Source organism: Oncorhynchus tshawytscha, linkage group LG22 (assembly GCF_018296145.1).
Source record: "Oncorhynchus tshawytscha isolate Ot180627B linkage group LG22, Otsh_v2.0, whole genome shotgun sequence".
In the NCBI taxonomy this organism is placed as follows: domain Eukaryota; kingdom Metazoa; phylum Chordata; class Actinopteri; order Salmoniformes; family Salmonidae; genus Oncorhynchus; species Oncorhynchus tshawytscha.
Genome location: NC_056450.1, coordinates 25,152,571 through 25,168,978, shown reverse-complemented (window position 1 = coordinate 25,168,978; position 16,408 = coordinate 25,152,571). Strand labels below are relative to the sequence as shown.

At 41.0% G+C, this 16,408-nt stretch overlaps 1 protein-coding gene across 1 annotated transcript in view; it reads right to left on the bottom strand.

Annotated features, from left to right (window-relative positions):
• Positions 1 to 16,408, bottom strand: part of si:ch73-181d5.4 (death-inducer obliterator 1) — a 35,984-nt gene that overhangs the window by 8,172 nt on the left and 11,404 nt on the right. The window contains exons 4-6 of the mRNA XM_042303978.1: positions 16,164 to 16,389; positions 15,751 to 15,990; positions 15,342 to 15,528 (exon numbers count right to left, since the gene is read on the bottom strand). Coding sequence (XP_042159912.1) covers positions 15,342 to 15,528; positions 15,751 to 15,990; positions 16,164 to 16,389 — 653 coding nt within the window. The remainder of the gene's footprint in view (positions 1 to 15,341; positions 15,529 to 15,750; positions 15,991 to 16,163; positions 16,390 to 16,408) is intronic.

Genomic DNA, 16,408 nt, shown 5'->3' with positions numbered 1-16,408 from the left:
ATATGTATGTGTTATTGCCAGTTAATTAAGTATGAACAGTGCACACGTGATTAACCACTACCAATGAATCAGCTTCAAAATGGTCTTTCTTAGGCTGAGATGTACAGTGTGATGAGATTAGCTTTGTTCGACCTAATAATTACCAAAAACAATTACCTTTGACTCTGTAGCCAAATGATGTACAGCTTCAAATAATGTTATAAAAGGCCATGTTGAGCTCATGGAATGTTATTCCTTGACCACTACAAAACTGTATCTGCATTGGAAAATGTGATGGGATGTATTTGCACTATTGTTTATGTTTTTGTTGGGGGCCCACTCATTGATGGTATGTACAGTGTAGCTTTAATTGTTCCTCAATTCATTACTATAAAAGTGTCCCCCTTTGTGATGTTGTGCCATTGCTTTTACAGCTACTAAAATCCCAGGTAGGAAAATTGTGAATTTTCTTCTTCCTTGTCAGCTAAATTGAAGTTTTTTGATTGAGAACAGTAAGGCAACGGCAGAGGGCAGGATATATTCCCACGAAAAAACAAAAATATCTATGCTAAAAAAAAAGTAAGAACGGACTGTTCATAGCCCACTGAAATACGATTTGAAACAACTACAATGCAAATACATTTACATCAAATAACTAGGGGGTTGCTGGCATCACACCCTCTCCACAGGCAATGCTCTGCAGCTGACCCTGTGACGGGTTCAGCCTCTCGTCTGTGTGTGTGTCTCAGGCAGTTGGGTGCTGGTATTGTGACAGCAAAATATAATCATCTTTGTTGTTTAATGGACAATAAAGATATATCAATAATACACTTGTATTCATGTATCCATTTTTTACCCTAAAGCAGTTGAGTGATTGATCAACCGTCATGTAAACTGACTGGTAGTGGGACTAACATTTCCTGTGCTAAAACATTAAACATATAAATGAAAATCTAACTTGTACTGCAATGTAATAGAAGTACATCAAAATAACTGTCAAAACTACCTGACTAAAAGAGGCCCAAGATGGAACCAATGTCATTCCACGCTAGAAAGGTTGTAAAGAAGACCTATATTGGGGGAGCCAGGGCCCCTCTGTTCTTCTGTGCAATGACAGCAGGGTAGTACTGTGATTTATGACTCAAATTATCTAAAAATACACATTTTTTTTTAAAAGAGTAGGAAACCCATAGATATCCTATTAAATTAATTAACCCTCAAAGTTCCAAAATGGTCAGGGAGAATTCTAAACCAGTCTAAATAAAATGAATGGCAGTAGAGGCATAATCCTGATTTTACTTATGCAGGAAAATTAAAGTAAGGCATGTGATATCAGAAAATGTGTAATAAAATTGACCCTAAAATACTATAATATAATTATAAATAGGCCTACAGTTTATACAGGTTTTATACACATTTTTTTCCATATAAATAGCCTCTAAAATATATGTAAACAGATCATAAATGTCTCAATTTTTGTGTTCTTGGAAAGCTGAGTGATATATGATACAATCAGTACTTGTTGCATTTATAACTTGTCCGAGTTGCATTGTTTGAATGGAATGTTGGCATATTGGCAGCTAATTTGAATGGAATCATAATGGAATCATTCCTTTAAAACTAGCCGGCTAGCTTGCTAACAAACATATATTCTTCAAATTCATTATTTTACACAATATCTAATCACAGCACTGGCAAAGCATGGATGACCAACTCCCTGATCAAAATGGCTGACCTTTATACCATCATAAGAAGGTTAAATGTTCATTTTAGCATTTAAACACCCAACCACACGGTAACATAACCAGGGCTGGGTTTCCCAAAAGCATCGTTGCACTGTCATCTTTTGTCCATTTATACTGAACAAACAAACGCAACATGCAACAATTTCAAAGATTTTACTGAGTTACAGTTCATAGAAGGAAATCAGTCAATTGAAATAAATAAATTAGGACCCAATCTATGGATTTCACATGACTGGGCAGGGGCGCAGCCATGGGTGGGCCTGGGATGGCACGAACCCGCAGGTGAAGAAGCCGGATGTGGAGGTCCTGGGCTGGCGTGGTTACACGTGGTCTGCGGTTGTGAGGCCAGTTGGATGCACTGCCAAATTCTCTAAAACAATTTGAGGCAACTTATTCTAGAGAAATGATCATTAAATTCTCTGGCAACAGCTCTGGTGGACATTCCTGCAGTCATCATGCTAATTGCACGCTCCCTCAAAACAAGACCGCTGTGGCATTGTTTTGTGTGACACAACTGCAAATTTTAGAGTGGCCTTTAATTGTCCCCAGCACAAGGTGCACCTGTGTAATGATCATGCTGATTCGTCACACCTGTCAGGCGGATGGATTATCTTGGCAAAGGAGAAATTATCACTAACAGGGATGTAAACATATTTCTGCACAAAATTGAGAAATAAGCTTTTTGTGCGTATGGAACATTTCTGGGATTTTTTTATTTCCACTCATGAAAAATGGGACCAACAATTTACAAATTGCGTTTATACTTTTGTTCAGTATAGTTTAAATGGAATTAAGATCATTTTAGTGCTACGATGCTTTTGGGAAAACCAGTCCAGGACCTTTAAAATGCCCCTCCCCATACCTATAAGTTAATATGTTTCACTCAAAGTAAAATCCTCCAAATGATGCCCTTGCTAATATGAAATGACTACTGGCTTATGAAAAAGCTTGTTCATCATTAAAGAGCCAATGAACACGCCGATTGGCATGTGTGTTTTTTGGTTACTCATTAGGAAAAAAACAAGATTTCAGTCTTGGAAGTGTGTTTCCTGACAGATTCCGCTTTTGGTAAATTATGTTTGTCCCCCACGAGACACTGCAGATGCAGATGCTTATTTCACTTCCTCAAAATCCCCAGAATGAATCTGAGATAGTTAGATGTAAAATTGCGCTATGGTGCTTGGTGCAGTATTTCTCAAGTTCAAATATGCGTGATGACTTGCCTTATGTTAACAAAGTCTGAGCTGTTGGGCAGGTCTGTCTCACTGTCTGTGCTATCCGATAGAGAGCAATCACAGCAGCAGTTCACCCCATGTTAGTGGGCAAACGGACATCAAAACCAAACCTTCATTTACCCATTGAGAAGCACGGCTGTTCCAAACTCTGTTTTAGACGAGACTGACTTTATGACCAAAATGATCAAATTTACACTTTGTAGTCAATTTGGACACTAGAATAAATGTTTGACTCGAATCGATGCCACATAGGCCGTTTTCAAAGGAACTTGCTGCTTTTTAAAGACAGTCGCGCTTTAAAGTGCTTAACATTATGAACCAGTGACACCAGGCTCCACTGCTCTGAACTAAACAAAAAATGTCTCCACTCCATAATAAATATATGCTAACGCATAATAACAAAAAGTGTGTCATGTCTCAGTATGTTGATATGCAAAGGTGTCAGATGTGTTGTCCACATTTACATCTAATGCTCTGTAATGTTGTGAAGCTGAAGTAGGCCAAACTCAAGTTTACACTTGAGTAAATAAAATAAAGGATAAAGCCAAAATAAAGGAAACACGATACAGAGTACACTACATGACCAAAGGTATGTGGACACCTGCTCGTCAAACATCTCATTCCAAAATTATGGCCATTAATATGGAGTTTGTCCCCCCTTTGCTGCTATAACAGCCTCTACTCTTCGAAGAAGGCTTTCCACTAGATGTTAGAATATTGCTGCAGGGACTTGGTTCCATTCAGCCACAAGAGCATTAGTGAGGTCGGGCACTGATGTTGGGCGATTAGACCTGGCTCGCAGTCAGCATTCATCCCAAAGGTGTTTGATGGGGTTGAGGTCAGGGCTCTGTGCAGACCAGTCATGTTCTTCCACACCGATCTTGACAAACCACTTCTGCATGAACCTCGCTTTGTGCACGGGGGCAATGTCATGCTGAAACAGGAAAGGGCCTTACCCAAACGGTTGCCACAAGGTTGGAAGCACAGAATCATCTAGAATGTCATTGTATGCTTTAGCATTAAGATTTACCTTCACTGGAACTATGGGGCCTAGCCCAAACCATGACGAACTGCCTCAGACCATTATTCCTCCTCCACCAAACTTTACAGTTGGCACTATGCATTCAGGCAGGTACCGTTCTCCTGGCATCCGCCAACCCCAGATTCGTCCTTCAGACTGCCATATGGTGAAGATGGATCCATCACTCCAGAGAACGTGTTTCCACAGCGGCGAGCTTTACACCACTCCAGCCGACGCTTGGCATTGCGCATGGTGATCTTAGGCTTGTTGCTCAGCCATGAAAACCCATATCAAGAAGCTCCCAACGAACAGTTGTGGGGGTGATGTTGCTTCCAGAGACAGTTTGGAACTCAGCAGGTAGTGTTGCAACGGAGGACAGACAATCTTTTACTTGCTATGCGCTTCAGCACTCCTGTTCTGTAAGCGTGTGTGGCCTACCACTTCACGGCTGAACCGTTGCTGCTCCTAGACATTTCCACTTCACAATAATGGCACTTACAGTTGACCGGGGAAGCTCTAGCAGGACGAACTGACTTATTGGAAAGGTGGCATCCTATGACGGTGCCAGTTTGAAAGTCACTAAGCTCTTCAGTAAGGCCATTCTACTGACAATGTTTGTCTATGGAGATTGCATGGCTGTGTGCTCGATTTTATATACCTGCCAGCAACGGTGTGGCTGAAATAGCAAAATCCACTAATTTGAAGAGGTGTCCACATACTTTTTTAAATATATAGTGTATATTGAAACCAGGTGCTTCTACAGGTGTGGTTCCTGAGTTAGTTAAGCAATTAACATCCCATCATGCTTAGGGTCATGTAAGGGTTTCCATTAGGAAATTTAACGGATATGCATTGGGCGCGTAACCTGATTAGGGCGTCTACTCATGGTGCTCAGAATAACAGTAATCACATTTAGATTATGGTCATTCATATTAACAAAACATTCAAGTTGAGGATACAACGATGTGTGGTTCTTCTTACCAAATTCTGATGCACACTTTGAAGATGTTAGAATAACTGTCCAAAATTTACTTTTCCTCAGCCAGCAAGACAGGTAACGAACAGCAAAATCACTAGCCTATGGCAATCTACTATACCCCATAGTAGAAACGTTTACCTATTCTATTGGTCAGCTTGTTGAGAAAGAAATAGCCTATTCCAAACAGACGCTGGGACAGTTGTGGGGCGACAGATTCCAAATTCATACAACCAGTATGCCTAGGCTATGTAAAATAAACAAAACATTCAAAAGCAATGAGTCTGATGTAACAGATCAGAATGTTTAGAGCGCAGCAATGCAGCAGGCTGTGTGTGAATGTCTTTTCCATAGTGCAATTAGCGAGAAAACACTGTTGTCAAAAGTTCACCGCAGATGTGAGTGGTTTCATGTGACAGAGATTAAAATATCCATTTGAAATTTTGAAAGTGGGGAGATCTAATATGCAACAATTACCATGGGTTAATATGACTAGAATTGGGCCTTTGGCTAGTGAACAATGAAAGAAAGTTGATATAAAATAATTGCCTCCACAGATATGGTCTGATTTTGGCAAGGCCTACTTTGAAGCAATGTAAGACACGCATCATAATATGTAGTAAAACATTCAGATTTCAAACAATGAAGTATCTATTTTGAAAATGCATACTGCCTCCAGCTCATTGCGAAGTGGTGTGTGATGCGCTGATGAAGCCAGCCTTCCATTGCCTATGAATTTGCTGTTTGAGATGCAACTCACGCTATCTGACAGATTTTATACTCAAAGACTCTGTATCTGTGATAAATAAGAGCCTAAATCACTAATAAAACGTACATGCACCAATTTAATTCCACTAAACTATGGAAATTAACGTATTGACCGATAACCATGACCAGTCAAATGTATTTACATCGACTGGTATTTCTATCAATTAATTATTTCGCAATGGGATTTTCTCTTGTTCTGGACAATTGGCCGGTGCAAATTTTATTTATTCGCTTTCAAAAATATATATATTGACCAAAAGCCGGCTAATGAAACCCTGGGTCATGTATAAAAATGCCCAGTTGCCCATTATTTTGGATACCATGGCTAGAAGAGATCTCAGTGACTTTGAAAGAGGGGTCTCAAAAGAGCATAGGGGGTTTAAAGGGTGTGTGTGTTTGTCACCAGATCTCAACCCAGAATGGTTTTGCATCCCTCTAAGAGTTCCAGACATTCTCCTTTAGTTTTTGCCTTAAGTGACCTCCTCTCTTATGTAACCAGTGCTTGACTTGGGCAGGAGCTCACATGAGACAAGTACCGGCACCTCAAACGTTCTACTGATTGAGCTCCTGTACCGCTTGTAGAATATTAGCTCAAAAGTACTGTGGAGCTCCTGCTCCTAAATATAAACAGTACCGGCACCCAAAATTAGTACAGGCACTTATTTCTGTCCAAGTCGAGCACTGTATGTAACCATACCAAACGTAACATATCAAACTAATTTGAGTGTCCCGGATTTACGTTTACTATGTTATGTCCAGTCTATTAGACCCGACACTGGGCATGGAAGATTTGTTCCTTATAGTGGAGGTACACAACACTAATAATTGATGGATGCTGTATACGCTGGTTTTCGTATTTGCTTTTTCATAACAAGCCAAAAACCTGGATTATCAGGTGGTCAATGGCTAATCAATGGCTAATCAATGATTCAGACTGATCCGTGAAGTGCCAGGGAGACATGAAAACTAGTAGAACTTCAGCCCTCGAAGGACTGGCATGGTAGATCCCTGTCATGGAGGAACATACGGTACTTTCATTTCTCTTTTCTTCAGCTCCGTAGCCCCCTATATCATCCCTTTTATTGAAGTCTGCCTTCAGAAAGTATACTATGGCTCTTGCCATGAGGTCTGGAACTTTATGGCACAGGCAGTAGCGCAATTGAATTGTCCTCTGCTGGTTCAAGTGTTGCGTTAGCTGTTCCAGCTTCCAGCACTATTGATGGAAGCATTGAAATTACATTTGTTCTTTGTTACTCTGGGCCTTTGAAGAAGTGTTTCCCTGTTTGCATTGGGGTGTGTGTGTGCAGGACACTCCTGGAGAGAGCCTCCCTGTATGTGAGCGCACAATGACATCTGCTAAGAGGTCTGGGCCTCGTTTCCCAGTTGCGTTGTAACTTAAGCATTACATGATCATACTAAATGCATCGTTATTTACAAGCCAACGTTTCAAGAGTGTTTCCGTAAATAAGCAGGGGGTGTGAACCTGTAAGAGCCTGTAATCATTGGGGCCGGGTTCAGTTTTTCACATGATCCCGTTGGGGGAGCTGTCCAGTTCCCTGGAGCTGAAATCGATGGCGCTGGCATCATAAGCAAACACTACTAATAGCCCACATTTCATGTGAAAAGTAGGCTAGGCCTATACATTTCGAAGACTAGGTTTTATGTATGAAAATAAACTAACCATTTGTCATGTAATGTTCATAAATTTAAAGATTTGAACCACGGTCATCTTCTTTCCTACAGTGCTTTAGGACACTGCACACCACAATATATCTGTATCAGATCGTTTCCTTTTAGCACACAAATATATACAGTGACTAACCCTCTACTACACACATTTAGTTTTTTCATAAAAATATATATTCTGTGTCCATCCCCAAAGCCCTGGAGGAAACACCACACTGAGTAAAAGCACAAGGCTGTTAGAAGCTGCACCTCAGGAAGACGTTTGGGGGTGGCGATGCTGTTATTATTTCGCCGGGGGGCGCATCTCTACTAGCATCCCTACTACTTCCCCTGCTATGCCTCAGCTGGTTGGTCAGCTGATTTATACACAAGGTTGAGCAGTCTGAGTACCTCTTGTGGGAGCCTGATAGACTCCCAATGATGGGGCTGCAACAAACATGCAGATTTATATACACCAACCGACTGCGCAGACGGAGCCGCCGGTTATGTTGGATAAACAATCCGCTGAATAGCAGCCATGCTGCATTATTGTTGTTCCAATGACCTGACAATGGCTTGTCATTTATAGACTTCCAGGTGTTTCCAATTTGTACCAATAAGATTCAGCTTTGTATCAAATAAAACCAAACTTGACAAAATGTTAAATACACATTTCAAATATTACATTATATCCTATACATTACCCAAATTATATATATTTTTTTACATTGTACGATCATGCCCATTCACACAAAAACACTTACATTATTTTAGAAGGATTATCTTGTGAGGTAAGGCAGAAAAGAAGCCTAAAGATGCACTTTGGCTGCTCTATGAGTGGTCAGGATCACTCCGTAGATGTGCAAAGGCTTTTAAGAGCAACAATACTAACGAAGGCTCTGGGACAGACCTTGGCTACTAAAAGATATGATCTTGACGCTACGAATGCTCTGGGAAACAAGGTCCTGGAACGTTATGGCACAGGTGTTAATGGGCTCACTCCATAAACACAGAACTTATGGTTAAATCCACACTTTCCTACTGAATCTCCATTCAGTGGTTGCATCTAGCAATATTACAAAACTTGCTTGATTAAATTATTCTACACAGATCCTGTTCTGATCCTACTATAAGATCACATCCAACACTATATACAAAAAGTTGATCTATTGGAGAAACTACAGATTACTATTTATGTACTTTATCGGACTGCTGTCATATGATCATTTGTGAGATTGAGATTTAAGTGTGTCTAGTGTGCACTTTGGAGTAGTACATCCTTCTGTAAGGCATCTGTTTTAGATTGTTGCTTTTACAATCAGGTGAAGCTCTATGCTTGAGTCTTAACAATTCACATTAGCAAGTAAATGGAACGGCACCCTTGCAGCAATCAAGTGACTTGGATATAAAGAACATCATGAGCAAATAAACAAATTATGATCAGGGCATTAAATGTGTGTAATTGAACAACTGTATAACATCTTACCCAGAATGCTTACAGTATTTGATATAGTCGTTTCTACAATAGAACGCTATCCAAACATGAACAAATGTAAAATTATGTATCGTTAAAATATTATCAAAGACAGTAGAGTATGAAGATAGGCTAAAACTGCTTCTCCAAATAGAAATCCCCGATCACACTTGTAGGTGATGTTATGTCGACGTTGGCAAGCACAGCTCATGCATAGAAACACGTCATGGGCCAAACGTTCGTCTCGCGTTGAACTGCACAGGTGCAGGATGTCAAATCAATGGCACTCCTTAATATAAAGTTGTTTTTGACGAAAACGTGTCACTTTCACGAGGTTGGAGTAATAACATGTTCAACTACTTAAGACATTGGCTCTAATCTAGGTTGTGCCTTCAGATTAAGAAAATGAACAACAAAGGAAGAATGTTTCTCATTGACTTTAAATCCCCGGACTGGTCTGTCTGTTTCGCAAGTGTTCCCGGAAGTCTCGCGATGTTGCAATTCTGGGTTTAGACACTCTGTGCTATTAATATTGGGGATTTATTACGACACTTTCTCGGGGGTACGGGAATATGATACATTCTCAGGAGAACGTCACACTGAATAATTGCACTTTTTAAAAAAACTATTATAATATCTGGCCAGTAGAGGGTGCTTGTGTTTAACAATTGGGGGCTCAAGACGAAAAGCTAAAACGGAAGATAACTGTTGAACAGAGATGAAGACACATATTGCTTACACCTATCCAGTTCCTTCAGATCTGCAAAAATAAAGGAATAACAGTTTTCCTTAATCACGGGGACCATGATGCTGCACAGGTATGTTAGTGCTGGGCTGGAATGAAAAGGTGCACCACCTGGATGTCCCCCATGAAAGTAGAGTAACACGGGCAAAATAAGCAATGATGATGTCTCCACCTAGCCTTGCTATAGTTCATTCAAATCTGTAAAAACTGAGGAGGTAGAGGTCATTTGACTGCCGCCTAAATCTTGGTTGTGACTAAAAAACAATATTTGGCCTAGGTGTCTCAGACCATAGTAGTGATAGTCACTCATCTCAGGTAGTGCGATAGACCCAGTCCACCTCTGCAAAATACCAGAGGTTGTGAATACTTGTATGTGAATCTGAAACATATCAGATCAATATAAAACAAATTCAGCTGGTCATCTACGTCAAATGTTTCCATGTGAATGGTGAGAACTGATGTAAGACACATGGTCACACTCTAAAGGTATTAGCGTTGAGGTTGCAATCCTCTAGTGTCAGATGTGTTCAGGACTTTTAATTGTCAAAAATAAAAACAGAACCACAGGAAAACAAAAATAATAATAGGATGTACATAAAATGCATGTCTGTTTTGTGGAAGATTCTTCTATGGTACAGAATAATGCTTGTATATTTGACCAGGATACTAAAATGTGTAACTACTCTGATATTTTTTCAGAGCTGATCTGATTGGCCAAAATACCAATTAGAGAAAAAGAAGAATTATTAGGCTGTTTGAAGAACATAACACAGCCTTAGTCATTGTTCCATGTGTGCAATAACTAAATAAACCTCTGTACTCCTTGCACACTTCTATGGCATTTCACGGAATCCCATTCACGTGCAGGATTCAAACAGGTGTTCACTGATGCAGGTTATTGAATTAACTCAAAATACAAAAACTGTAACCCAACTGTAGAGCAAAGGAGCAAGTGTATCCTTTTGTGAGTGATTTCATATCCTAATAGGATAATTCAGGTCATGTTCCAAATTATTGGAAGGATAAATTTCACAACTCCTGCTGATCTGCCAGGCATTGCAGTATTGATTATGTCAGTGGCATTGGCCAGTGGTGTACTTCAGTCTTCTTCATTGAAATGGATCTATGAATCTGGCATTCATTGTTTGTCAGGATCCTTGGAGAAATCCTGCATGGCATCTGAACATCCTCTCAGCAGCTCCATGCTCCAGCTGAAAAACTGCTCCGCTCTCCAAATCTCCCCGTCCCTATTTGCATAGAATCCTCTCTCCCTCTGGTCTGAGTGTAAAATATGTCTGTGTTTGTTGGTATCCCGTGTCTGTGTGCATGTTGGGGTTTGTGTGTGAGAGCTGTAGAAATGTCAGAGGTGTAGTGTATAGCCAGCATCAGTCCAGTAAGGATTTGTGTGGCCAGACATAAGCCTAAAAGTGAGCCAAAGATTGACTAGTGCATCATTTGCTTATGTGTGTGAGTGAGTGTGTGTGTGTGTATGACACCGCAATTGACAATAGTTTAAGTTCCAACTGCTGGTGGCGTGGAACAGCAGTCCCCCAGAACAGCATGGGATCAAATTCCACTGCAACCACCACTTTCCTCCTGTTCTCCCCTCTACCAACCTGTAACCCATCTACTTGCCAATTGTCTGAAATAAAGATTGGGGGCTATATGTAAAGGGGTGCAGAGCTCCAGTTCCCCTTTAAAAAAGACCGCACGGGACCCCCCAAAAATAAAAATCCCATTTTGAATTATTTGAGTTTGTGTTTCCTCATGAACAAATTATATGTATTGCAATATTAGAGTATGACCATTTTTTCCCCCCTCGTTAAATGCACTAGCTAAATAAAATCTGTACAATCATGTCAGTTGCTGCAAGGTCTCTGGTAAGTCAAAAAATAGTGGAGAATAGGACTGATTGACACAAGCACCCTAACTGCTGAACATCGGTACTCTTGAATACCAAGTGGCTTGGATAAAGGGGCAGCATTACCAGAGGGCAAGGCAGAGGACCCAGTCCTGCCTCTGGACACAAGTGACAATAACCTATGTCCAAAATCTACATTTCTTTAGCAGACTGGAAAGTTCAAACTCACTTTGAGGGAAAAACTTTGCTCAAGTATGAATCAATCTAGACCCTGTTATACCTATCCAAGTGAAATCACAGGTCCACATTAAACAGCAGTGAACAGTTGTGAATGGTCTGGTATGGGAAAAGGTACTGGCTGGGACTGCCTTTGCTGTACTCAATTCCTACCATTATAGACAGCTTTCCACCAACATGTCCAGATGCTGCCCTACTGCCACATTCCCTCCCTTTCTGCTTCACCCTACCTGTTGGTGCCTCCACATATTGGTCTGTCCCATCATGCTGTGTCAAAGTCTATATCCAAAAACTTTAGAGTATTGTAAGTATTTTATGGACAACTGTGTGCCTTGCAGATACAGAAAACGGTCTGTCTTTGCTCGTATTCTTTGAACATACATTGTATTTGTATGTAACTTCTACCTGGTACAGCCAGAGGAGGATGGGCCTCCCCTCAGTCTGGTTCATCTCAAGGCTTATTTTTCTTGCCACTGGGGTTCTGCTTAGACTTTGGGGTCTCGGTCAGGTTACTGTCAAGCACTTCATGACAACTTGTAGCAAATATTGTCAACTAATGGTAGCTTTCTTTAAAAAACATGCATAAATCCGAAGATACAAATGTAGCGTTTATGAATAGATGCTTCTGAAAACAAATCCCATGTCTGGATAGATAGTGCAGTGTCTGGGGCTCAGGTGAATATGATCCTGCTTTCCTTTGATGAATAGCTGATGCATTGTTTTAAAGGCCCAGTGCAGTCAAAATGCAGTTTTCCTGTGTCTGGTATTATTTTGTACAACAGCTGATGACACGTCACTAATACTTTATTTCGTGATAGTTATTTTTTTTTAAATACAATCTACACAGGACCTTCTAAATCAGCAGATTTGGATGGGTGGGAGTTTCGGCTTTCCAAAGTGACATCGCCATGCAGTTAATTAGTTAATAGACCAATAAAGAGTTCTAAACCTCTACAGCTCGTTTTCTATTTTCCTCTTCCTCACTCAGACCACTCCCAGACCATCCTAGTAAAATTATTGCTGGAGAAAGTTGTGCAAAAAAACTACACTAAACTAAAATGTAAGTACAATATGTAAAGTGTTGGTCCCATTTTTTATGAACTGAAATAAAATATCCTACAAATTTTCCATACACAGAAAATGCTTATTTCTCTCAAAGTTTGTTCACTAACTTGTTTACATCCCTGTTAGTGAGCATTTCTCCTTTGTCAAGATAGTGCGTCCACCTGACAGGTGTGGCATATCAAGAAGCTGATGAAACATCATTACACAGGTGTACCCTGCTGGGGACAGTAGAAGGCCACTCTAAAATGTGCAGTCACAACACCAAAGAGGTTTCATGTGTGCAATTTGCAGGCGGACTGCAGGAACGTCCACCATAGCTGTTGCAAGATAATTTAATATTCATTTGTCTACCATAAGCTGCCTCCAATGTCGTTTTAGAGAATTTGGCAGTACGTCCAACCGACCTCACAACCGCAGACTACATGTATTGCGTCGTGTGGGTGAGCGGTTTGCTGATGTCAATGTTGTGAACAGAGTCCCCCAAGGTGGCGGTGGGGTTATGGTATGGGCGGCAGGCAGAAACTACGTACAACGAACACAATTGCGTTTTATCTATGGCAATTTGAATGCACAGAGATACCGTGACGAGATCCTGAGGGCCCATTGTTGTCATCACCTTTATGTTTCAGCATGATAATGCATGGCCCCATAACTTAAGGCTCTGTAAACAATTTCTGGAAGCTGAAAATGTCCCAGTTCTTCCATGGCCTGCATACTCACCAGACATGTCACCCATTGATAATGCTTGGGATGCTCTGGATCGACGTGTATGACAGCGTGTTCCAGTTCCTGCCAATATCCAGCAACTTCACACAGCCATTGAAGAGAAGTGGGACAACATTCCAAAGGACACAATCAACAGCCCGATTAACTCTGTGCGAAAGAGATGTGTCGTGCTGCAGGAGGCAAATGGGGGGGTCACACCAGATACCAAATAGTTCTGAAGCACGCCACTACCTTTTTTAAAGTAATCTCTGACCAACATATGCATATTCCCAGTCATGTGAAATCCAGATTCGTACCCGATTAATGTATTTCAATTGACTGATTTCCTTATATGAACTGTAAATTGTTGCATGTTGCATTTATATTTTTGACCATTTTAAATGGGAACCCATTACCGTAAGGTACTTAATTGTTAACCAGAAATGATTTGATATTGATATAAAAACAGCTGCATTGGGCCTTTAAAACAGCACAGCCCTGTAGAAGTGGTTTATAGCTAAAGCAATGGAGCTCAAAAGGATGAGCGCAATCTAGTAAGACTAAGGACAAGGGATGCATCTCAATAGTCCCCTCTCCTCCATGAGCACTGATCCGAGTCTGAATGTACAATATGGATGTGTGTGTTTTGGTGTCCCGTGTGTGTAAGTATGGTATGACACTGCACCTTGTTTAAGATACAAATTCTTCATTATAAAAAAAGTTTCAAGTTGGCAACGTGGCGCTCGTCCCCTCCTCCATGAGCACTGATATCAAAACACATGTTACGTGAAAGCAATATTGTGAACAGCGCAGAAGAAGAGAGTAGGAAAAACAGAGACCATTGCAATGTGCCAATGGTACAGATGTGTCTAGCCAAAATCAGTGATTGTTGAGAAGTGGAAGCTTGAACTTTAGCCAAGGGTTTACACTACCCAAAGCAAACCTTGGCCTTTGCTATTAACTGGTGAACATTGCTCTATGAATCTTCTAAGACTGGATGATTCTCTTCAGTTTTCCACCCCGAGTCACAGTTCAAACACCATTGCAAAGAATTCAAACCAGTTCCTCCAAAAGCTCAACTGGTCTCTAGCTTGCATTCGGTTGCCATCTTTGAGAGGGAGAAAATGTGCTATTGCTATGTCACCGGTTTTTCATCCATTGTTGAACTAAACTATTTCCTATACCAGGCACTACTGGATGACCGGAGAGACCTTGTTTTTGGACCATAGTGACCGAGCATTCATTTTGTTTCATGTTTTTTTTCTTCTGAGAACTAAACCCCAAAAAAATTCAGCTTTCCATCAAACAGTGATTTTTATCTGAACAACTTGTGTACCCTATTTTCTTTTTAAAAACATACTTCCACTGTATTTCCTAACAAAGAAAACATTTTTTTAAGACAGACTCACCTAATTTCAGCCTGTACCTTGTAGTTATGTTGTTGCCATGTAAGGCTGTCAGTGAACTAACGTACCGGTTTCAATATTTGTCAAATCAAAACATTGGCAACTATTAAAATATTGACTGTAGAAAGATGATGGTATTGAAGTAGAAGCGTCTCAACCAGACTATAATAAACGTTCTACCATTTGGGAACTGAGGACATTTCATTTGGATTGTTAATTGGTTTGGTTTCTATTCTTTTTCAACGTTTCCTGTTCAACTAGTTGAAGGAAAACATTTTATAAAGTTGCCAAAATGTGTACACTTACCCATTGCTGATGACCCCTGCAAATAACCTTGTCTCCCTACACCTACAGATTGTGGATGGTATAGGTAACATTATAGCTAGTGTCTGATGAATGCCAACTGAGTGAAAGTATTCTGTATGTGTTGGATATGCATGTGCTGTGAGTGATACATACTCGACTTGTAAAACATAGGTGATTCTATGGATGTGGCCTGTACTGCAGTGAGACTAGGGTCACAGGATAAGGCAGATGTAGATGTGTCAGCTTCCTTGTCCTCAACTTCTTCAGCCTCCTCTTCCTCACCCTCCTCTTCGGGCCGCTCTGCCAACAACCTCTGGGGCATCCTAGCTGACCTCTGACCCTGAGGTCAAAATATTCAGAGAGGTTGACATCAGCTTATTTGGGTTAAATGTACTCATACTATGTGAGTGATTGTGTCAGGTGTCAGCTTTATCCATTTCAAAAGGTAACAATCTCAACATACATTCTTCACCAAAACAAAACAAGGACAACATGCAGAAAAAAAAAAAAAAATCTTAGGCAGTCTCTTAACCAAAACAACCTATTTTGAACCACGGGTTACCTTAGGGCCAAGTTTGGCTGCTGCTCTCCTCTGTGGGCGTTGCTTGGTTTTAGTCTCTTTGGAGTTGGAGAGCGTCTTCATAGTGGCAGCCGCGTGCCGCAGGATGCAGTCTGTGCCGCAGTAAACGGAGTCGGGCAGGGCGTGCTTACTGCACCCTGAGCCGATGCACTGGGGTAGGGAACCGTCCAACTCCATCTCAGCCTCAGCAACCATCTCTGTCACCTCCTGCACCACAGCCTCCTAGGACCAGACTCACGTCAGCACACATCTCAAACATGCAAATAAACACCATGGTTAAAATGTATTCAAGTTTGTGCCGTACAAAGCAAGGAAAGCCATATAACACCACAAACTACAATTTATTTCCTTGCTTGCTAGCAAAGGAATCAGTGTTTTTTTGTTGTTGTTCTCACCTCGCTGGCCTGCTCCTCATGTACAAACTCCTCCTCCCCCGAGTAGGGCAGTGTCAGGCAGTCAGGGGAGCTCTGCTGGGGGTCTGGCTGGCTCTGGCACTTGTTGGTGCAGGTGGCGCAGATCCAGTCTCGTCCACTCCTCTCAAGCTTTCGGCCTTGAATCTCGCTGACGCCAACGCAGTCGCCATGGAACCACTCCAGACAATTGTCGCAGGAGATCATGAACCTGGATAAGGAATCAGAAG